Raw genomic sequence first — 24640 nt, 5'->3', positions numbered from 1 at the left:
TGCTGTATACACGTCAACATTTGTTTTCATGCTGCTCTGCGCTCACTCTCACCTTGACCTCTTGCTCTGAGGATCGCAGGAAGAGACATGGCTTGGGGAACTGCAGATTCGTCCCAGTCTCTGCTGCATGCTCAGAGCCAGCCACTACTTGTCAGTGCTGGAAACTTCCGGAGGCCTGTTCAGCTCTGACAAAGTCTCAGGGATTACTGGGCCTGGCTCGTCAGGTCTCTCCCTAGCTGGAAAGCCTGACCCCTGAAGCCACCTACCATGAAGGATCTGACCACAACATCAGGCATCTGGGGTAGCTGATAGTGGAGCAGGGCAGTGGTGGCGTGGTCTGTCACCTGGGGATGAAGGACAGTTACCATTAGCCGGAAGTTGCTAGCTTCATCAGCAACAGTCTTGCTTTGGATCTCCTGCACCCCTCCTCCCCACATCTAAAATAAAATCTCAAATAGGAAAGTTAGTGGAGTTGGGACAGGGAGGAGGCATTGTAGGCACGAGGACACAGGCCTGGAGACAAGTAGAGTGTGGAACATTCTGGCAACTGAAAATCTGGACAGGAAGGAGCATAGTCAAGGATGGAGCTCAAGGTCGGCAGGGAGGGTGACAGGGTGTGACACTTTGTCCCAAAGTGACAGATAGCAAGGGTGCAGTGCTCTCATCTTGTTTCCATGCTCCTCACCCAGGCGCAGCCCCGCCAGCTCTCCCGTGGACCTGCTTCTGTCCAGCTCCTTGAAGGGTCTCTGGTCAACATCCTTGTGGGCACACCCCAGTCCCCTGACTCCTCAGAAAAGGTGCTAGGGAGGCCTGGGGCCAGATGGCCTGAGGGCCTTAGGAGGCCAGAGACACAGGTACTGTCTTCTGGCCTTGATCCTTGGGCATCAATATCTCATCTTCGAAACAAAGGGGCTGAACCATCCCCAAATTAGGAGTTGACTAATTTGAGAGCTGTACTCAAATTAACGGTCTATTTGACTGTCCTCATTAAAGACTCTTTAAAAAAAAGTTAAATACATTTTATTTGTGTGGTGTGTGTGTGCTCATGTGTGTATGCATGTGTAGGTGTGTGCATGTGTGTTTAAGAGCATGTACCAGCCGGGCGGTGGTGGCGCACGCCTTTAATCCCAGCACTCGGGAGGCAGAGCCAGGTGAATCTCTGTGAGTTCGAGGCCAGCCTGGGCTACCAAGTGAGTTCCAGGAGAGGCGCAAAGCTACACAGAGAAACCCTGTCTCGAAAACCCCCCCCAAAAAAAAAAAAAAAAAAGAGCATGTACCATAGAGAGGGGGTCAGAGGACAACCTTCAGGAGGCAGATTTTTCCTCCCGCCATGTGGGTCCTGGAGATCAAACTCAGGTTGTCAGGCTTGGCAGCAGGCGCCTTTACCTGCTGAGCCATCTTGCTGGCAGTGGAAATTCTTGTCATTACAAATACAGTTCAAAAACAAAAGAGAACATGCCAGAGAATATGATTAACTTTGAGAACAAGAATCAACACAGGCCTAGCGTGCACAGGCTTGTCGGTTCCAGCCTCAGTGGGACACTATGAGACACCAGCGGCCAGCAAGCCAACAGTGAAGCAATATCCTGAAGTCGGATCACAGGTGCGAGAGCCACTCTGCAGCCAGGCAAGCTGGCCCAGGTCCCCAGCTTCCAGAGGCCAGTTTAGGCCCAGATGGATTTTAACCTGGTAGAGGAGGTGGTAGCATCATGCTTCATATGGCAGGGGAGAGGACAGGCCGGTCAAGTTCTTCTCTACCAGGGATCCCCTCAGCCCCACTCTCCTGCTCAACACTGGCATCCTCCCTGCCCTTGCTCTCCTGCCCTCCCGCCCCTGCCCCTGCTCACTGTGCTCCCTGCCCTTGTTCTATCCCTATGGCCTTCCTACATGATCACTCTTGGTTCATGCTGTGTCCCCAGGCCTAGCACCACAAGGCATACAGCAGGTGCCCAATGCATATTTTAATGACAGAGAGGAACTTGGAAATGCCTGCTCCTGGGGACAGGGCACTGCTCTCCCACAGAGACATCCATGGTGCCTTGTGCTGCACAAGCCTGCGGAATTCTTTCCCCGGGTGACTTTCAAGATAAACGTACTTTCCCCCGGTGCCAGGCCTGCTTTTATTTTAAGCATCCTGACAGACAGCTTTCTAAAATGAGCAGTGCTTTTTCCCAAGCAGTAGTAATAACTGTGACATGACTGTGGTGACTGCTGGGGAGACAAACAGGCTGTCTTTTTTCTTAAAATGCCCACCGAAGCCCCGCTGTCCTGCAGTTCCAGGGATGACTACTTCCCTGAGATGGGTGCTGTCCACAGCACTGACCCTAGGAGGCCCTTGGAGGGATCAGACCCATCTGTTCAGCTGCTGGAGCTGGCCTGACCTGACGCTTCCTCGGACTGGTGACCCAGAGCAACATCCAAGGCAGGATTGCTTTGCTTGGACATGCAGTTTTCTTTCTTCTCAGTTAATACAAATGACCACCACCTGAAATTCTGGAAGCCTCAGAAGCTGTAGGAGCATCCTCACAGGTACCAGGTTTGTGCAGAGAGGGTCTGCACAACCCCCATTCCTAATCTCCACAAGAGTATAAGCTTGTGTAAGCACCCCTCACCCCCCAACCCCGGCCCTGTGCTGCCATCAGTGGGGGCAGAGACAGGTGTTTCTGGATGGGCATGACCCTGCAGCTAGCCTGAGTGCCCCATGGTGTCACACTACCTGCTTCACTCACGGGACCTGCGGGGCTCCTGTGGCCTTCGGAATTTGTCAGCCAAATCTGACAAGACCGTCCCCACAAACGCCCCATGCCTCGAATCCAGCCCTGCATCCCATGGCTTCCCAAGCTTTACTTGAGTTCCTGTGCCTGGCCTGACAGAGGTGCAGGAGAGGCTGGCATACATAGCTGAGGTGTACAGGCTGGCCAAGAGGATGGGCCAAGTTAGTGAGAAATGATCTTCCTCAGCTATGGGGAAGCCGGGCACTCTCTGACTTGGCATCTGACTCACAGGCAGGGTACCTAATTAGTCTGCCCGTTCCTGGCCTGCCATCTGGCCAGCTCTGGCCTTCTTTTCAAAGGGTCCCATGTAAGTCCTCCCTTTAACTGCCAAGTGGTGGCAGTTTTTGCTTCGGCACTGATGTGATCATTTAGGCTCTCTGTATCCCACTGATTTCTGCAGCATTGTAACAGAAGGAAACAAAACCAGCTGACTTCTGAGTCTCCCCACTTCCTCCCCAGCCCCATTCCCAGCTTTCTCATTTCCATGGCTGAACCCCCAGCACTGGGCAAAGATGGATGAGGGACACTGGCAAGGCCCACCCACGTGCTCTTCCTAATCCTTAAAGCATTATTCCACCTTCAATGAAGTTTTTGTTTTGTTTTGCACTTCCAACAACAAAGTTGTGTTTTGTTCAGCATTGAAGACGTGGAAAAAACATGCCAGAGCAACAAAAGATTCTATTAACTAATTGGTGAGGGCCAGGGTTGGACCCATTGTGCTGTAAGCTAATGATGTTCCTCCGGGAGATAAAAGCAGCCCCCTCGGCGGCGCAGGAGGCCAGGGAAGAGCACTAATGCTCCTGAGAGGGGAGGCCAAGGAGGATGCGCTGCCTGCAGGTTGAGTGCTGGGCTGAAACAAAGCTTGTAAAAAGATCAAAGTGGTTGGAACCTAGGGAAAGGAGGGAGGGAGGAGAGGATGTAACTACCAGACACATAGAGACTAGGCGGGGTACCATGCATGGAGGACAGGGTACCAGAGGGAAGGGGAGAGGACTCATGCCAGGCTCGAGATCCAGAGGTCTCGCTTCTCCTCACTGCAGGGAACCACAGAGGCCTGGCCTGGCTCAGGGTGGGTCCCCAACTGGAGAGCCAAGGTAGCAGGGTGGGTTGACTGAAGTTTCCTCTGCCTTAGCTCAAGGCTGTGAAAGTCTTTGTGCACCCAGATGGAGGAGAACTGAGCGGAGGGAGGGAGGAGGGACTCTTTCCTGAGACCTTGAAGCAGCTGCCAGTCAACACTCTGGAGAGGGACTGCCAGTCAAAGCAGTCTCCCCAAGTTCCTCTGCCGTGCTGCGGTGCAGAGTGCCCTAAGCCTCCCTTCCATGCTGGAGCTGTTTTAGCCACAAAGAAAGAACGTGGTGCCGTGGCAGGAGGGGTGACTGTGTGGTGGCCCTCGCTGGGCTGCAGGCTCACTGCTCTATACCTGGGTCCTGCCTTTCCGAGGAGTGGGATGACCTTGGGCATGGACTGCATGGGTCAGGAGAAAGGGAGCGTCTGACTTCACTCAACCCCCACAAAAATGGTGGTGGAGGAACTGTTCCAAGTGCTACTTGCAAGTCAGGGAGCCAAGCTACTGGGAGCTCAAGGATTTGCTCAGGTTACCGGTGCTACTGGGCAGGCAGGGCTTGTCCAGACCACCAAGCTGAACTGAGAGTCAGCCTCTCACCTACACCCAGTAGGCTCCCACTGCAGGACTTCTGGGGTGGACAAGTGTTCTGAGGGGTGCCAAACCCCAGGCCTTCTCCTCTCTTGAGGGAAAGGGGACATCACTCCTAGGGAGGGTCTGAGATAGGCACCCAAATCCCTGGAGGCTCCTTCCGTCCTTGCTAGAGCCTCTGTCTATTTTGCTGTTAAGTGAGATGCTCCCCTTTCCCACTGCCCTGGTCCGAGGGCCAGCTGAACTCACCTCCTATCTGTGCTACAAGGGAGGGGCAGGGTGAGTAGGGCTGCAGTCCCAGTGACTCAAGGTTGGGGGTCCTGGAGGTGGTGATGCAGAGGCCAACTGTTCAGCTGTCCAGTGATGGGTCTGGGACATACCCCTCCCCCCTAGTCCAGGTGTCACAGTGAGTGACCAGAACAAACGAAGGCCACAGTGGTGACCGAGGAAGGATTCAGAAAAGAGGAGAGGGGAAGCTTTTAGACTATCAACGGCCAGCAAGTTCCCCTGAAAGAGAAGGGTCTAGAAGGTGAGAGGATGATGGCAATAAGCAGCCAGGGGTAGGCACATGATTTGCATCGTGTCCTCTCAGCTGCAGCATGGCTGTGTACTTTCCTCCAGACCGATACCATTTCTACACAGCTTTAATTTGGGGTGGTTGTTTTCTTCTTCTAAAACAAAAGGCCCTGGAAAGGGATTAGCCCCAGGGGCTCAGGGACCCTCTCAGGTGGGAGGCATCACTTGCTAGGAACCAGCCCCAGCTTCTAGCAGGTGAGCTGAAGGGTGCTGCTTAAGAGTTCAGGAGGTTAGGAAGCCCAGGCCACTAGGGGGCAGGATAACAGCCCAAAGTGAGCTGGTTTGAGCCTCCAGCAACCCTCCTAAAGCAAGGATCACTCAACAGCTTCATTTATCCAGGAGACAAATGCCCAAGGCCTATCCCAGCCAAGCTAGGGAGCTGGGGCCGCTATAAGTACTCCGCTGTAAGGTGAGTAAACAGGGAAAGTTAATCACTAGTAACCAACTGCAAACTGTTTAGTTAAGAGAAGCTGGTGGGGACTAGACTCTAGTTTCCTTCCAGGCAGCCGTAACTTGGCTAGAGGTGGGGAATCTGGAAAGACCTGGTCGCATCACCCCCTTGCTGGACCTTGGTAAGAAAGCACAAGCCTGGGTCAGGGCCAATGGCCTGGTCCTGCAGGTCCTGCGGCTAGGTTTCCAGTCACTCACGCATCAGCAGCACTCACACTCCCTGCCCTGAAGAGAACCCGAAAAAGTTCCACCTCTGGCCCTTCCAGGGGTGACTTCAAAGCCTTTTCTTTTTAGAGAGGGTCTTACTATGTAGCTCTGGCTGGCCTGGAACTTACTATGTACACTATGCTAGCGTCAAACTTACAGGGATCCACCTGCCTCTGCCTCTTGAGTCCTGGGACTAATGGTGTGCATCACTACGCCAGCTACCATGAGTTTTTTCTTTTTGTAAAGACAGCAGACGCCAGATGGCAAGAGGTGCTAGGTTTCTGCCTCACTCCATGTGCCTACCTGATGTTCTGATGTGCTGCCATCTTCACAAGGCCCTGGTTTGCTAACCTCCCCTAGCTCTAGGTTTTACGTGAGTTGGTCTGGAAGCACCATTGAGTTGGCAGCAAGCTGAACATGTGCTGCCAATGTGCTCATGCCATTCCCCCAGTCCAGAGAAGTAAAACTGACCTTAGGAGGGCCAAGATTCTTTCATACTGTGCATGAGCCAACCAGGTACCTGGGCTCCCCCAACAATCCTAACAATGGTAATGCCACCCTTGTGAAGAGGAGCTCCAAACAATGCTCAGGAGCAGACGATTTGTTGGAGCCAGACAGATGGGAGCTTGGCATGTTAAGGGCTTAAAGAGATAGCAGCCCCTGCTAGCAACCTACACCAGCTTTAGGATGAATCCTGAAGGCAGCCTTAGAAGTCTTCATTCTATGAAAAGAGAAGTCACCATTATCTCAAAATTGGATTGCTCTGAAATCCTGAAAGTGGTGTTGGGGGCCATGGGAGTGCTGCAGACAGAAGTGTCTAAAACACGGCCGGGCGGAAGCAGGGGATTTGCCACTTACTATGCAGCCCTAGCCTCTAATCAGAGATAGGATTTGTGTGCTGTGGGCTCAGCAGGCCTGGGGCCTGAAGAGGAAGCACGGAGGCCCGCAGGGACGGGGATTACTCTGGTGAAATCGATACTCTGCTTTGTGTGATGAAGAGGGCCATCTGCATGGGCTCTGCAGAGCTTATCACTGTCACTGGGGCCAGGTCATGCTGGTCTGGGACAAGATCAGCAGGCTTGCTGGGTCAGAAAGGAGAGGTGGAGATGGATCCAGCTGCCCCCTCAGCCCTCAGATCCCTTGCACACCTTTGGGATCAAGCCCTGCACTTGAGAAGTACGAGCCTGCAGATGCAATGTGCTTTACACAGTTTCTGGTAGGCACAGACTGGGGCTTCTAAAAATGAGTGTCTGGGTGGGGAGGGATACACTACCCTTTAGAGTTTCAGACACGATACCACTAACGTCTGGAAGAACCAACCCTCAGTTCCCTGGACCCAGGCACAGACTGGCAGTTGATGGCCTCCATGGTCGGCTGTGTGCTTAAACACCCTGGCATAGAATGCTGGGTCCCGATCCCAGCCTCGCCTCCTTTCAGTCCACAGCTGACGCTGCAGCAGCCTATGAGCCTGCCTGACCCACCATGGCTGTCTGACCCTGTCTGGAACGCTCTTCTCTCACCAAGCCCTTCCAGTATTGACACGCAGTCTGGTGGCTACCTGTCCTGACTGGTCCTGGTGCTGAAGCATAAGCTCCCTTGTGTGTGGGCACTCGAGCCTGGCACTGTCCAAGCCTGAGACCAGATGTCCCTGTCTCTAGGCTGCACTCTCCGGGAATGAGGCCACCTGGGCTGCATTTTTGCCCCTGGGCCAGCTTTGGACATTGGAAAACAGCAGGTCTCTGCATTGGGCACCACTGACATAATAGGACCTGGACTGAAAGAGATTAAGTGGGAAGGCCTCAGGCAGCTGGAGGGGAGGGGAGGGGAGGGGAGGGGAGGGGAGGGGAAGTAGTGTGTGGGATGGGAGGAGAGCTGAGGTGCCTGGGAGAACAGGGACACCTCACCCCTCTTGGAGACAAGGAACTCTCCAGGCCGTTGACCACTGTACACTTTCACACAGCAGGGCTGATGGGTTCTTGACATTTTTTCAGGATTAAGGAATTGAGGCTCTTGATTAGATGAAAAAAGCTGAACTCTTTCCCGATGTTAAAATGCCAGACTTTGGCTACAGCAAAGTCTTGGCCTAGGGGCACCTGAGTTGCTCCGCCCTCACTTGGTGCCATGTTATTTCTGCAGCTGACACACAGCCATGCCTACTTCTTCATCATATTTGCAGCAATGAGACAGTGGCCCTGGTGAACTCAGGACCAGTGCATCCACTGCAGGCCACAAAAGTGTGGTGTTACTGGTGGCGTGCCCGCTCAGGACAGTAGGCACTGTCCCAGGTCCTATCGAGCTCCTCAGTGGGTAGAGCTGGGCTGTAACTCTTGTGTATTTTCATACTGGAGCTGCTCTCTCTTTGGCCACAGGAAGATGGAGGAAGCTTTGGTGAGAGTGGTTGGGGTCGCCATGGTGGCTGGACCTTCAGTTCAGCTTACAAAAATATCTCCCTTAAAATGGGACCACACACATAGATAGCTACAGAGTCCAGGTTCGGTGCTCCTTAGCCCCTGTGACAGCAGCAGCAGGAGCAGGAGTAGCAGCAGCAGCAGCACATGCCACACACTTGCTAGGAAACTTTAGTGCCATGCACCTCACCACTGGTGATCTTCATAACACATACCCCACGAGGGAGGTATGATTTCTTTTGCCTTTTTGCAGAGGAGCTGAACTTACAGAGGACAAATTCTTGGCCTGAGGTTGCACAGCCCATGCTTTAAACTACAGGGTCTGCTGTGAGGAGGAGCCAGGAGCCCTGTGCAAGGGAAACTGGCCAATTGGGAACAGAGGGGATAGAGGGGCCTTTCCTTAGGAGGAAAAGGCCATTGGCAGAGTAGTAGGGACCACATGTACACGGAAGTTACTTTAAATGTCCTGCCTACGACAACAGTTCACCTTACATCATACTCTCTCCAAAACAGATGAGGAAAATGGGGAGGCATGGCCAGATCTGAGCACCTGCAGATGGCTCCTGCTGGAACTGTCATCACAGGAAGCATGATGGGAAGTAGCTAGGCTTGGAGTGTAAGGACCAGCAGTGCTAGCAGCTTGAGCTGTGGATAGGGATATCTAGGAGTGGGAGGAAGCGGTCTTCCCAGAAGCAACTGTCGGCTCTGATGGCCAGTCCTGTGTCCCTTCCCTTCAGGAAGAAGGGCGCTATCAAGATGATGAATGGCTGTCCTGTGACCCCTCTAATGGCAGAAAACCATAAGCCACTCAGTATGTCAAAGAGGCCAGGGGGCTGGCCAGGCTTTCCTGGGTCTATTTGCTGTACATAGCTGGGTGCATGTGAACACTTGAACTGTGACTACACTGTGCCCACTGGGGAGCCTGAAGGAAAGGGACTCGGGGCTACAAGAGGAAACCTGTTCTGGGAACAGACACTTGCGGGTATGGACTAGTCCTTCAGGGAAGGGGGTAGCGGGGGCTCTCTGGTAACCAGGTCAGCCTTAACACTTCCTCTTTTCCTTGGCTCCCAGGCCTGGGTGAAGCTCTTGCTTAGCTAGCCCAATCAGTCTAGTGGCTGAGGGCATGGCACCCTCTAGGATGACTATGAGACTACCTGTCTCTCTTTCCCCCAACTCAACAGCCTACTCCTATGCACACACCTTTCTCCTATTTGGGAGGGGGAACCTACCTGCCTACACGAAGCTGCTCATCTGTCCTGGTACTTGTGAAAGCTGTCCCTTTCACAATGGACAGACTCAGCTCTGTCCATCTGGGACACACTTGTGAGGATGCAGCAGCAGGGCACACAGACACAGAAGGAAAGCAGTGCTACACCGTGCTCCTCATTGTGCTGGCTGAAGGTCCCTCCAAGTGTGACAACCTCCCTGGGACAAGGGCTGGGTAGGGTGTGGCCTCAGAATCTCACTTCAACCTCTACTTCTCCAGGCCTTCAGGTGTGGTGTCTTGACCACAGGGTCTTGGTTATTTGTTTATTTTTTCTGAAGAGAAATGTGGAGGAGATTGGCAGTGTGCTGTGGATAATATTCTGTATGAATAAAACACTGATTGACCAGTGGCCAGGCAGGAAGTATAGGTGGGACAAGGAGAGAGGAGAATTCTGGGAAGTGGAAGGCTGAGTCAGAGAGACACTGCCAGCCGCGCCATGACAAGCAGCATGTGAAGATGCCAGTAAGCCATGAGCCACGTGGCAAGGTATAGATTTATAGAAATGGATTAATTTAAGCTGTAAGAACAGTTAGCAAGAAGCCTGCCACGGCCATACAGTTTGTAACCAATATAAGTCTCTGTGTTTACTTGATTGGGTCTGAGCGGCTGTGGGACTGGCGGGTGACAGAGATTTGTCCTGACTGTGGGCCAGGCAGGAAAACTCTAGCTACAACAGTGGGTAGCTCAGACTACTTAGCAAGCCTCCTGGGTGATGTGAGATGCCATAGCAGGGCCAGTGTTCAGGTCACATCTAGCCCGGCCTTACTGGGGGAAGGAGTCCTCTCGTCCTCTGGAAGTTTCCTGTGTTGGCACATTTACCTTCAGAGGACTTGGAGCTAGCATGGACTGGGTATGAGGGTCACTATGGGAAGGTGCAGAGTCATGCAAGGCACTCAGTGGACACAGCCTCCTGTCAAGAGTCTCCTGAGCCGACTCAGCCCATCCTCCTGTAAAGTGCCTGACGGATGCCCAGTGGCATTTCTGGATAGAATGCCCCCAGGAAAGGCCCTGTCTTTCACATCAAAGAATGGCTGAGTGAACAGACAGGGGATGAGGGCGATGGCACCCTGCTGGACCACCCACCTGTCTATGTGGTGTGGGACTTGATGGGCTATGCACCTTCTGCTGCCCGTGGAACAATGGCAATGGCTAAGAGTCTTCTGTGGCCACGTGGCTATGTTTTGTTCCCTCCCTCCAGGTGACCCTGAGGAGCAGGGGCTGGCCCCTCAGAGACTATCTTTTTCTATCCCCCTACCCCTGCCTGTCTGGGGCCTCATGTGCTCTCCACCTTTCTCTGGCCCCTGCAAGGACTTAATGCAGTGAATAGCTGCAGACCGGCTCTCACTCCTCCCAAGTTGCTGGAGGAAAATGCACACTGTTTTGAAATGAGGGGGTTAAAGATCAAAACAGTGAGTGCCCCTGCAGAGTTTAAATGCCAGAAAATACGAGCTTGCTTGAAGCCTTGCTGGCTCTGTGATTCTGGCCTTTCAGAGGGTCCCCTTATTTCTAAGTCTCATTCTCTGAATCCACACTGCTGGAAACTGGCTGGCTATAAAAAGCTGTTTCGCCGTAGGATGAAGTGCAAGGCGCCTCTGGGGTAGTGCAGTAAATGACAGGCACCTGTTGGTAGCCATAGCCTCACAGCAAGCTGTCCCCCAAGCAGCCACTGCCTTGCACTTGGGTACAGTCTAATGAGTAAGACAGAAAAAGGCTTGCTGACAGTCAGTGTCCACAGACAAAAGGCAGGACGCATTTTACTCCTCATGACTGGTGTGCTGCAGAGCCACAGGGGCTGTGGCTCTGACAGAGGGACTTGGGCACGGGCCTCTGGACAACATAACAGGGGCCTCCTCTTGCTCCTGAAGCAAAAAGACGTGGGTAAGCTTGCTTTGGCTCTACAAGGCAGTCAGTCCCCTTCTATCCAGAGGGAAAGAGCTCAGTGGCTTCCCGCCTTCCTAACAGCACCTGAACCATGAACAGTGCCTGAACCATGAGCAGCACCTGAACCAATACAACCATGCCAGGAAAGGGAGTCCTTGGGTGCCACCAGAGCAGTGAGGGGATGATAGGTTGGGGGAGGAGCTACAAGTTGCTTGCAGTGGCCTGGAAATCTCAGCTCAGAAGTGGGTCTGCTAATGCAATCTACGCTGAAGTCCAGCTTTTTGGGAAGTGGGTGACTCTGCTGGAGAAGTCCCCTCACTCAGGGCACAGAACCTCCTTACCACAGTAAGCTGTTCTCCTGACACATGGGACACCATTGCACCGGGCTGGGCTTTTCTCGATAATCTGCCATTGAATGCCATGCTGGCTGGTCTACTGGGCAGGCACAAGCAGGCTGATGAGGGACAGAAGAGTCATCTTCATGCTCTCAGCTAGCCTCCACTACTAGCAGCATCATTAAGCACACCCCACATTTAAGTGGGGGACAGGAAAACAGAAGTGAGAAGGAGTGGATCCTACAAAGCAGAGTTTAGAAGGCTGCCAATCAACCCTGCTCTCTGGTGCTGACTCTCAACACTAGCCATCTCTGAAGGCTGTGCCAGACAGAACTGGCCTTGCATAAAGTGGCCCCAGCTCTGTCTTTGATGTGGGGCCTGGCTGCAGGAAGAGAATGGAAGCGGGACAGATACCAGGTCCATCTTCTTCATGCCACCAGCCTTCTGCAAGCTTAGAGCACAGGCTCCCTGATGTCACACCATGCCACACCCGTTCCATGGGACATGATTAGTTGGAGCTTTACTGAGAGGATTAAGCTGGATTCTGTAGTACATTATTTTCTCAGATGTCCCTTCATCTGACAGTACAGGTGATCTCCTCTGGCAGGCTCTTATTTGCCCCTGAGAGGAGAGAGACCTCACCAGGACCTGTCTTTACTTCTAACGAGAACAATGCCACCTGCACAGTGGCAGTCTTTAACCCAGGGCAGGTCAACACTGGAGGTTAATCATTTAGATACAACAGAGCAAGGGAGAGAGGACAAAGAAACCCACAGGGTCTGGGCACGTGGAGATGTACTGCTCTATTTGGGTAAAACACCACCACTTGGGATCAGTTCATTCTCACTACTTCAAACAGGCCAAGTAAGTACATGGGGAGACTGGCAAGTGCCCATAAATCTCTCCAACTGCCCTAACAGTCCATTTTAGACAAAGACTGGCTGGCACGTTGTTTCCAGGGAGGGATGGGTAAAAACATGATAGCACAGTCTAAATCTGTGCTTCAGAAAATCCCCATTTCACACCCTGCCTGAGTTCCTGATAAGCTTCCTATATGCATTCAAAAAACAACTCATTCGGGACAGAACAGCTTTTAAGAAAGCAGGGCAAGTGTCGTGCCGTCCCCCCCCCCCCCCCCGAAGAGAGGATCCACTACCAAAGACCAGGTTCTGGGCTGCGGGCTGCCAGGCTCCAAAGCTTGAGAAGTCCTGAGGGTCACTGTGGGGCATGAAGAAGAAATTCATCGCTATGCCACAGAGGGCACAAAGGTAAGAGCCAGGTTAAAAGACAAACACTGGTTTTAATAGTGCTGACTCTTCTGGCAAAACAAGACCACAATAATGAGTGGTTTTCTCTCTTCTCTTCGAAGTCAACAAGGAGGGAAAATTGTCAAGAACAGCACAGAGAATACCAGTGTTTATAGCTGAGATGGTGCTTATGCTACCCATGCCAGCCACACCAACACTCCTAGCTTGGCAACGTAGCAAGAGTGCAGAGCCTGCACAGGTCCTAGGCACTGAAGGCTGGGTGTGGCAATCACAGTGCCTTCTGGCCTGGGGAATGAGGCTAGATCTGGTTCTATTTCTACGGACACTGGGGTGAAGAAATGCTAGCAGGCCCAGACCAGTGATGTTCTCAGTTAAGTAATGCCCCTGTTCTTGAACTATCTTGAGCTTTATACCAGAACTGGAAAGGCAGCCCAGACAGACCCTGCAGGGACGACCGTGGCCTGTTGTACCTTCCCCAGCACTGTGACCAAGTACCCAACAAAGTGGAGAAAGGCTTCTTCTGGGCTCACTTTGAGGGTACAGTTCCATAGAGGGCAAGGCATGGCAGCAGGGGGCTCCCTGGCTGCACGAGTATACAGCTGGGACTCCAGAACAGGATGGAAGCATAAACCCCAAGGTCTGCCTCCCAGCAGCCTACTTCCTCCAGTTAGGCCTGACCTCCCAAGTTTCACAACTTCCTGAAATGGTGCCACCAGCTGGGGACTGATAGTTCAAACACATAACCCTGTGGGGGACAGTTTACATTCAAACTATACTAATTAGCGATCTTACTGAAGCCACCATAGTGGGGTACATATTTGGTCAGCTCACCTAATTCTACCTCAAATGCCAACTGCTCCCTTAGACCACTGTTGACATCTTCCAAAGCCCTGGTACCTGTGATGCCTCATCTCTGCCAACTGGGTTCAGAGTTGCCAGGGAAACACAGCTATGTGCGGGTCTGAGGGTTTTTCCAGAAAGGCTGAACTAAAAAAGGAAGGGTCTACCCTGGATGTGGGCAGTGCCATTCCATCTACTGGGTCCTGTACAGAATAAAAGGAGGAAGAGAGCCGAGCACCAGCATCCATCCCTCTGCTTCCTGAATTCTGTCTCCCTGCTGGATACTGACTGTAACATCCTTGGCTCTGGTTTAGGCTCTCAACTTGCCCATGGTAGCCTCCTTGTTTCAGGGAACACACTTCACTCAGGCATGACAAGGTCATGAGACTTCCTAAGATGTACCGTTCAGCCTCAAGCTGTGCTTATGAATGACTGCAAACTGGACCGTAGTCGGGGTGATGAGAAGGTACCCACCATGCCTTCTGTTGGCTGCATCCTGGGCAGGGGTCGTCCCTCATAGAGGTGACATATTAGTGAACTAAACAGAGGAGGCTGCCGAACATGTGAAGGCACCAAACTCCAAGGAACTGTTCACTTTAAAAGGGCAAATTCCACATTAAGAAAAAAGAAAAGGCCTATGCCTCCTGGCACACCTTGGGCACAACCTACTCATGGAAAGAACATGCGAAGGGTCCCAACTTTGAGTGGTTCCTCAAGTGTTTCTTACCAGAGAACAGTATCCAAATTCTGTCCCCATCCATCCCTGAGACAGACACTCGCCTACCGGGGCTCTTTGTTTAAGATTCCCCATGAACTCCTCCTGGCCACTCTAGTCTGAAGGCCGCTCCTCCTCTGGTCCTCTGGCACAACCCCCTGACAGCCTGTCTTATTGTGTTATTTCCCTGGTATTGAGGACCTAGCACAGTGCCTGGCAACATGAAAGGGTGCCGGAGAGAACCAGTCCTTGTCAAGGAACAAATGAAATGGCAGCTGTTGGGCCAGAGCCGAGCTAGAGGCCAGTGCAGAGCACAGGGGACAGGACTGCTGCCTGTGGGGAGCTGGCCCAAGTGCTTTAGAGGTGTGCAGTGAACCCACGCACACCATGGGGACAGGCCACGCCAGGAGCTTTCCCCTCTTGGAGCTGGGGAGCTGAATTCTCACATCACTTCTCACTTTAATTTTTATGTGTATGAGTGTTTCGCCTGCACCGTGTGCTCGCAGTGCTCCCTGCCCTCAGAGGCCAGAAGAGGATGCCTGATCCCCTGGAACTGGAGGTACAGACAGGTGTGAGCTGCCATGTGGGTGCTGGGAATGAAACCCAAGTCCTCGGGAAGAGCAACAAGCACTCTTTTACCGCTGAGCCCTCTCTCATTTCTCTCAACAGTTCTTCATGCATGTTTTCGGAAAGAGCCAAACAAGGGTTGTGAGAGCAGGTGGCTGGCAGAGTGCACTGGCTGGTTCTGTGCTGCCTGTTTCTCTCAGTCCACCTCCATGTACTTGGGCAAGACCACAGGCTTGGAGAAACGGCATTTCAACACTGGGTGGAAGTTTCTGCCTCAATGTAGTCTGGACCGCACACAGTAAGTCACCCCTGTGAGGAGACAGTCCTCTGGGCTGATACTACATTCACCATTACCACCTCAGAAACAAAGTATGGCTACCACTCCAACATGCCCTCTGGTATCCCTTTGAGGCTATTCTCCTGCTCCACCCACAGGCAACCACCAACCTGATTTACGGCCCCAACCTAACTACTTACCCATGTCATATAAATGGAGCCATACAGTGGGAAGCTTTGTGTCAGTTTTTCCCACTCAAGTAGCCCAGGCAGTAGCCTGTGCAGTAGAGGATGATCCTGACTCCTGATCCTCCTGCTTTTGCCTCCCAAGTGCTGGGGTTACAGGTGTGTGCCACCATGTCCCCCAGGGCTTTGTGCCTTCTAGGCAAGCCCTCTACTTAGGCTGAGCCACAGCCCCAACCTTTCATTTTCCCTCTCACTGAGTTGAGAAAGTTTATACCCAAAAGCATTCCTGGCTTCCCTGTGCCTCCCGAGTAAGATACAGAGAGGAAAACTTACCTTCTGGAATACTTGATAGTTGGATTTGGACCATATGTCAAGCTGTTGGGAGAGAGAACCGGCATCAGTTTCAGTCAACAAAAGGAAACAAAAGTGACAGAGTGGGACCCAAGGGGCACGGCCTGCCTAAGTTTCTTCTTCACCAAGCTCCAGGTGACTTAAGAAATGAAATAAAGAGAGGATGTGGAGCAAGGGGAACACTCCTCCATTGTTGGTGGGAGTGCAAACTTATACAGTCACTGTGGAAATCAGTATGGCGGTTTCTCAGAAAATTGGGAATCAATCTTCCTCAAGACCCGGCTATACCACTCGGGCATTTACCCAAGGAATGCTCAATCATACCACAAGGACACATGGTCAACTATGTTCATAGCAGCACTATTCATAATAGCCAGAACCTGGAAACAACCTAGATGCTGTCAACTAAAGAATGGATTAAGAAAATGTGGTACATATACACAATGGAGTACTATTCAGCAGAGAAAAACAATGACAGCATGAAATTTGTAGGCAAACTAGAAACTATCAAACTAGAAAATATCATCCTGAGTGAGGTAACCCAGACTCAGAAGGACAAACATGGTATGTATCCACTCATAAGTGGATACTAGAAGTAAAGCAAAGGATAACCAGACAACAACCCACAACTCCAGAGAAGCTAGCTAACAAGGATCAACCTGGGAAAGGGAAATAGATGAGATCTCCATGAGTAAACAGGGGATGAGGGGTGGGCAATGGAGGGTAGGGGATAGGGGATGAGAATATAAGGAAATGGGATGGTTAAGCTGGAACAGGGATGGAGTGGGAAAGCAATGAAAGAGATATCACGATAGAGGGAGACATCATGGGGATAGAGAGAAACCTGGTGCTAGTGAAGCTGCCTGGAATCCCCAAGGATGACCCAGCTTGGACTACTAGAAATAGTAGAGAGGGTGCCTGAACTGAACTGTGTATCCCGGTGATCAGACTGGTGAATACCCTAACTATCATCACAGAACTTTTCTCCAATGACTGATGGAAGCAGATGCAGAGATCCACAGCCAAACACCAGGCAGAGCTCCAGAAGTCCAGTCAAAGAGAGAGAAGAGGGATTCTATGAGCAAGTGCATCAGCATCATGATGGAGAAACCTGCAGAGATGACCAAACCAAACTAGTAGGAACTCATGAAACGGCTGTGGAGCCTGCATGGACTGGACTAGGCCCTCTGCATGGAGAGACAGTTGTGTAGCTTGATCTGCTTGGGGGGCCCCCTGGTGGTGCGATTTGAATCCATCCCTGGTGCACTACCTATGATGGGACACCTTGTGCAGCCTTGAGGCAGGGGGAAGAGCTTGGACTTGCCTCTACTGCATGGGCCTCCCCATGGGAGGCCTTGCCTTCTTCTGGGGGAAAGTGGGAGGCTGGGGGGGGGGGGGGAGAGCGCGGGAGGAGTGAAGAGTGAGATCTTTGATTGGTGTGTAAAATGAATGAAAAAAATTTCCTTAATTAAAAAAAAAATGAAATGAAATAAAAGGCTATGGGTCATCAATCTCCAGGCCCCACGGCCTGAGCTTCCAGCTCGCTTTAGAAACTGATTCTCAGCTAGGCGGTGGTGGCACACACTTTTAATCGCAGCACTCGGGAGGCAGAGCCAGGTGGATCTCTATGAGTTTGAGGCCAGCCTGGTCTACAGAGCAAGATCCAGGACAGGCTCCAAAACTACACAGAGAAACCCTGTCTCGAAAAACCAAAAAAAAAAAAAAAAAAAAAAGAAAGAAAGAAAGAAAGAAAGAAAGAAAGAAAGACACTGATTCTTCCCGATTGCATCCCTTGAAGTGCCAAGTCACCCTAGGCTCTTTGCCTAGATTGTCCTTCCCACAAGCTTGCACATGGCTCCTCTTGGACTTCCTTCAAAGCTCAATGTCACTATAATCAGGAAGGCTTTCCCAAGTTACTTATCAAAATATTATTCCCAACACCTACTTTCTTCACCCTTTGAAAAATTGAAGTTTTTCTAACACCAAAGACCCGATCTGAAGTGCTGTTATTTGTGTTGGCTCCTGATTTGGCCCATACAGAATGTGAGCTCAGTGGGCAGAGGTCCTGGGGCCCGGCACGCCACAGGCATCACTAGGCCACTGCTGAGTGAAGGAGAACCTGCTCCATGCTAGGCACCACACCAGACCCTCCATACATGCTTTCATTTAATCTCCAGGATGGGTTTGGTTTCCAGATGAGGAGGAAGTTCAGAGCCACCCCTCTCCAAGGTCACCTGGAGAGGCCTCTCACAGACGGTAGGATGGCATCACCCGGCTGCACCGGCAGCCCCTGGGAGGGTTGTTTTTCTAATTTGTTCTTCTCTCATACATTACATCCCTACCGTGGTTTCCCCTCCTTCCACTCCGTCCAGTTCCCTACTCCTGCCTCCCCTCTCCCCCAGATCCATTCTTCCTCTATTTCCCTTCAGGAAAGGGCAGGCCTCTCAGGGATATCAACCCAACATGGCATAACAAGTTACAGTAAGACCAGGCACAAACCCTCATATCAAGGCAGGATAAGGCAACCCAGTAGGAGGAAAAGGGTCCCAAGAGCAGGCAAGAGTCAGACACCCACTTCACTACCAGGGAGTTTTGTTTTTTTAACTTACAAATTCCTTGCTCTCCCCACTGGAGTGGCTGAGTTTAGAGGGCTGGAAGCAGCACCTTGTTGTTTTTAGCAGCACTCCTGCTGGGCTCTGGCACTGTCTTGGTTAGGAGGCCCTGATCTGAGGAGACTCCACTGCACAAACAAAGCAGCACCAGGTCCCGGATGCGATGTGGGCAGAGCTACAGAAACCAGCCCAGTCCTCACACACTGGGGTCTCACGTACAGTCCCTCCCTCAATGGCTTATTCTAACTGAAACCATTTTGGTTTCCCAAGCTTGCACGGTAACCCATGCCTTCTCACTGTTTCAAGACTTCAGAACAAATGATGAATGGCAAACCCAGAATTACCCCAAGACAGAGACTGCAGGAGCTGGGCTGCCACTCACGGCTAGTGATAAGTAAGGAAGCCTCTGTGTGTCCCAGAGGTACTAGACAGGTGACTTTAATATAATGAGGTCAGGAGCTGAGCAAATCGAAATGGCCAGTGAATGGTCTCCCGGACCTGCCTCTGGGGTTGACTGCTGGTCACAGCGGAAGTCTGACCTGGGATAGCTCAGGCCTGTGTGCTCTTGCATTGATTTGCAGCACTAAGGCACACAAGAAGTGGCTGCATGGGAACATGCCTCTGAGCCACAGGAAGTGAGTGCTGCACTTGAGCCAGGTACTTCAGAGTCCTTTCTGTTCTGAGGAAACTGCACAATGTGGCTTTCGCAAGAGTCCTTGGAAATTAGAAGCTGGGTTGTACCCAGGCACGCATTCCTTTCTCCTGCTCCTGCCCACGTGTGACTGGTTTCTTGTTAAGTCTCAGGTGCTGAAGGGCAGAGGGGGGCAGCCCAGCTCCAGAGTTGGTACACAATGTGGATCTTTGGTCATGCATGTATGCATGTTACTGGGAAAAGGTACTCTACCACCTACGTCAAATCCCTCCTGGTTCCCCATAACTCCCTCCTAATAGCACATCCCCAATGTCAAATTGCACCCCTCACCCCAGAGAGGCAACATCAAATTCTAGTCTCTGTCCCCTTTAAACCAATGGATGGGAAGGATACTTTGAAACATCTCCAGGCATTAGTGATTGACAGTGTGTAGGGCAAAGTGACAAGAGTAATTGCCAGAAACCTCAGCTACAAAGGGCCGGCGAGTTGGCTATGGAAAAGGCACCTGCTGTTAGGCCTGATGACCTGAGTTCAATCTTCAGCACCCACAAGGTGGAAGGACAGAACTGACTCCTGCAAGTTGTCCTCTGACCTCTGCATGTGCACTCACATGTATACATACAAAATAAATAAATATAAAAGAATACACACTGCTAATTCCCCACACTGTCCACTGTGTTGGGAGAAGTCAGGTCAGGTGACTTCAGTGTAGTTCAGGCCAGGGTTTGACAGATGCGGCATTTAAAGACTTCCTGGGAACACAGGGCAAACGAGAGTGACTTTGCATCTCTTAGTTCTACCCAAACCACAGCACCAGACTTTAAATGGGTGTTTTAGGAAGAGCAGCATCGGGGTTGGAACTTGGAAGAGACTTCTTTCTCCTCTCTTTTCCAGCCGGCAGTTCTCACTGTTGACGCCTCCTGCCCGTTCACACCACACACAACACAGAGACAAGGATACCAGTCACAAAGACAGAGATGGAAGTTGCACACACTCAAAGTTGCAGACTTAAACAACTATCTTAGGAGACCTTCAGTATCTACAAAATCTTTAAATTAAAAAAAAAAATACCTCGAGAGAAAAGATCAGGGGCTTAATTAAGATAGACTCTGCAGCCTAATTGTGGATTTCCAAAACACGCCTTGCCTATTCACCACACCTCCCTTTTGAAAGGTTTAAATATGCTATTCAGAACACCAGGGGATGATTCCACCATCTGGGACAGCAAGGCCTTGGACAATACAGTCCATTTACCTGGTACACATGGCTGAGGAAGGGACCCGGTAACAATAGGCTCTCCTTTTGCTGGGAACCTGCGGCAGGTGGCTTATACTTGATCTTCCGCTAGGTTTATGCCAGAGAAAGCTGTTTAAATGAGCGTTCTGGAGTCGATGCCCTGTCTCTCCTTAGGGCCAGGGAGAGCTCAGAAATTCATTTCAGGAAGCCAAGGCTGAGCCCAGTGAATATTTATTAGCTCTCCCGTATTTGGTGCAAAGGCAGGCATTGTTAACTTTTTTTTTTTTTTTTTTTGCTAGTTGCAATATTAAAAAAGGGAACATTATGGAAGCTGCAAACCTTCAGCTCAGTGAACAAGACATTATTCTAAACTGGGGTGTCAGGAAGAGAGTGAAACTCCCCTTGGAATACTGGGCAATGCTTGAAGGATTTGAAAGGGCCAAGTCAGTCTCGTGGAGCCTGGTGGACGAAGCTGCACTCCTGGGGGCAGCCTGGGGATCGGGCACCACAGTTCAGGTGTGAGTAGGGTCTATTTTCAGGGGAGTAAAATGCAACCCTGTAGATGAGTGGGGTGCTCACGTCTGCTCTCGGGATAAACACCAAGATGTCAAAGAAACGCTGGAAGCAAGATCAGATGCCAAAGGCAAGGTCACTCTGTCCTTGCTGATCTCTTACCTCCTCTGCAGTCGGCAGGGGCCCCCCTTCTAGTACTGGCACACAGAAATCTCTTCCAACTCACAGATGAGGAAGCTGAGGCTCAGACAACATCACAGCTAAGTAGTGGGAAATTGGAGAGCAGGCCCGTTTCCAGAGGCCCAGGGATTACCCTGGGAGGAGACTGCCTCTCAGCTTGACTTCAGACGGGGACGTTACTCAGGGGCCCCTCTACAATGTCACTGGTCCAACTCTGGGGGTGCTCCTGCAGAATCAGCCTCACAAATCCATGCCAGGCCTGCTGCTGTGCCAATCATCGCCGCTAACATTCATTTAGCAGTATGCGAAAGCGCTGGCAGCTTATCAGAAAGTTATCAATTCTTTATTTCATTTCAAAAGGCGGCACACACAGAGAATTTTAAATGATCTAAAATGGACACTTCCAAATGAAGCTCCTAAGCCGCAGCGGGGCCTCAACCTTTAAAGAAAACCTTTAAAGGGATGTCTGTCTTGCAAGGCCAACGGGTGACAGACGTGTCAGTCTGGGTGAAGGATACAACTGGGCACCAGAGCAGGATTTCTCTGCAGTTGGCCAAGTTTTCAGAGTCATGGAAACTTGTGTGTGGTCATCTTCTTAAGTCTGCCCACTCTCCCAGTAGAAGAGAGGAAACGACTCTCACCAGGAACACAATGCTACGGCTCTATTCTTCTTCAACTTTTCACTTTCAATCAGGACATGCATTTGTTACTAAGAAATTGCTGAAAGCACAATTTCGGGGCACCCTCTGCACAGGAACCCAGCTGGATTCATTCCCTTTTCCCGGCGCTCACCCTTCTCCCCAGAAGTAACAAGAGGCCATTTTTCTGAAGGTCGTCTGAACAATTTCAAAGGCTATAACAAATCAAAATGTTCCCTGCATCTAATATCAAACGGGGCTGATGCCAACACTTATTAGAGAAATCAGATTCAAGCTTCCCCCAACCCCCTCGACCCAAACACACACACACATCCAACTTTGAAGTGGGAAGAATGCAGGATCAGAAATTACCCTGGAGACAGCTCTGGCTGTCTTTGAAGGCTCCCTTTGATAACGCCATTTCTTCTCCTCTCTTACGCTCCGAGGCTAAAAGCTGCCTTTTTTATTGATATGGGGTAATTAATGAAGCTATAGCATTAACATAACCTAAATCCCCTAATAAGATAAATTCAACCGAGACACTTCTATTTTTTTCCATCTGTTAAGTCTGACTGATACAGAATCAGGACAATGGCCAGGTGTTCCACACCCTGCCTGTTAGCATGCTGAGTCACGGCCCTCACTCCCTGATTACAGCAAATAGTGGTTGGTGAGTCTGAACAGCAGTTTTATTCTTAGAGGAATGAGACTATTGGTGCTTGATATCAAAAATATGCATCACAGGTAAAGAGACAGGGCATCAAGGAGTGGCTGTTACAGCAAAGGGCAAGGTGACAGTATGCAGGATGGATGTTGATGGAAAGACTGGCTGGGTCTGGAAGCTGGGTGTGGGGAAGGGAACGCCCGACTACTACCACAGCATTAAAGACAACGTGCTGGACAACCACGCAGGACGGGAGGGTAAGGCCACAGAGGCTTTCTGAGCCCATCCAGCATACCCAGGCTGAGCTCCAGTTCAGCAAAAGCAGGGATGCATCTTCCCCACAGCAAAGCTGCAAGGGACACTGTGTCCTTGCAGACCAGGCCTCAAGTCCAGTGGTGTTTTCCAAATCTTAGGCTTTGTTGAGGAGTGTGACACAAGTGTGTGCACACACACCAGGCTCAGCACTTAACTGATACCTGCAGAGTCTTCTCCTTTGTAAAGTGCTTGCAGAAACTGGGACTAACCAGATGGCGAGGAGCAGTGTCAGGAGAGCAGGCCAGAGGAGAGCTTCTCTGCCAACCGAGGCCTGGCCCTGGCAGCCTTGCTTGGTCTTATTTTGAGGTCTCTACCTGCTACATGGGCCCATGTACATAGGTGCAAATGGGACCAAGAAGTTCTCCTGTCCCACCACACTCTGAGGCCAGCCATCCTCAAGCCCAGATTCCCTCAAAATGCTCAATTTCTTCTGTATAGTGGAGAAACAGCCATCTTTCATGAGCAGGGTGTGCATATGGGCTCATGTGTACGTACCCCTTTAGTCTGATCATTTATGGTTCCAATGCCCACTGCTTCTTGATTCTTCATTTTTCCATTCTGGCTAAGTCTTTTCACCTCAGGAGGGCTATCCCACCAGCCTCTCTCCCAGACATAGCAGTGCTTCCAGGCTGTTGCAGGCACTAGGGTCTACTCTTAGCATAGTCATGGGACTGGTCTGCATAAGTAGTTCCCACCCTAAGCTCCAGCTTCCCTCTCTGTACAAGAGTCTGAGAGCAGTGTCTAAGGCAAAGCATGGCCAGGGGGACAGGCTGAGCACTGCAAGTACAGGAATTACACCCACTAGGCCAGCTCTGTTGGCAGATGGGGGTTGGCTGGAGGGAGGGAGGGGGAAGGGAGGGAGGGAGGGAGGGAGGGAGGGGGAGAGATATTGAAGGAGGCATGCCCTGGGGAAAATATGTAAAGCATTTTTAAAGAGTAAAAGTCTGTCAGGTGGACTAGGAGGGCAAGCATGGAGGGAAAGGAAGAATGGTCAAATGTGTGTAACAGCTTGGCTGTTCTAGGGGCCACGGTGGGCACCAAGGCTGGGGGGTGGGGGCTGGACACATGCAGAGAATGGGGGCAGGTAGGGTCAGACTTTGCAAAGATGTCTGGATCCTGTTTTGTAAGCCAGATCTCAGAAACATGTTGTACCAACTGCTGATACACATGCTCTGAGGACAAAGTTGGGACCACAAAAGAACTTGTGACCTCGTGAGAAAAATATGCATCTCTTAGACACTCATAAGGCACATGTATAAACCAAAGGGTCTAAGAATGTCTAAAGACACTTAACTTCTTGGCTGGGATAGAGGGGGGGATGGCTCAGAGCTGGAGGGAACATTTGCCTAACTGTGAGAGGCCCTAGGCTCTATCCTTGTGACTGCAAAATAAAGATAGAGGGGGACCTATTTGTAACCCAGGGTTTTTTAAACTTGGGGGCATTGGCTGTCCTGTACCTAACACCTATTAACGCCTACCTCCTGCTCTGGGAAGGCTGCTCCGAGTAATACTGGGATGGTGGGAAGCAAGAGAACCCTATATATGCATGGGTGACTCTGGGGAGGCTAATCTGCAGGCCGAGGGCAGGACAGACCGTGAGAGGGAAGGGAGCCTGGAGTCTGGATGTGAGTTGGCAAGAGCAGGTATCAGATCAGCAACAGTGAGAATGAGGAAGCAGAGGGCAGACAGCGGGGCCTGGGGGGTGGGATCTCAGAGAGGTGACAGCCAGCACTGCTGACAGTCCAGTCCTCAGGGATGGCAGGCAGGCAGGCAGGTTTAGGCAACTGAGTGGTGGAATGGCTAACCAAAGACAAGGGACAGCAGGGAATCTGAGTCAAGGAGATGAAGAGTTGAGACCCGACAGGAAGTGATCCCTGTGTGGGTAACATAGCTGACAACAGCTAAGGGGAGTGGGCAGAGGGAGGAGAGAACCCTGGGGAAGCAGGAGGCAGGGAGGGATGGGCAAGAAGGAAGTGTGGCTGTAGCTGCTGCAGCAGGCTGCCAGAGAGGGCGTCAAGAGGGACACAGCAGAGACTACATCCTAATTTCCTGTTTGAGTGCGGTATAAAGTGCTA

The 24640-nt window shown here is 51.3% G+C and overlaps 1 protein-coding gene across 1 annotated transcript in view; it reads right to left on the bottom strand.

Annotated features, from left to right (window-relative positions):
* Med27 (mediator complex subunit 27) overlaps positions 1 to 24640 on the bottom strand; it is a 186486-nt gene that overhangs the window by 1600 nt on the left and 160246 nt on the right. Inside the window, exons 6-7 of the mRNA XM_059259930.1 lie at positions 15738 to 15779; positions 267 to 344 (exon numbers count right to left, since the gene is read on the bottom strand). Coding sequence (XP_059115913.1) covers positions 267 to 344; positions 15738 to 15779 — 120 coding nt within the window. The remainder of the gene's footprint in view (positions 1 to 266; positions 345 to 15737; positions 15780 to 24640) is intronic.

Source organism: Peromyscus eremicus, chromosome 4, assembly GCF_949786415.1.
Source record: "Peromyscus eremicus chromosome 4, PerEre_H2_v1, whole genome shotgun sequence".
NCBI classification, from domain to species: domain Eukaryota; kingdom Metazoa; phylum Chordata; class Mammalia; order Rodentia; family Cricetidae; genus Peromyscus; species Peromyscus eremicus.
The sequence above is the reverse complement of the archived record's forward strand: the minus strand, read 5'-3'. Positions and strand labels throughout refer to the sequence as shown.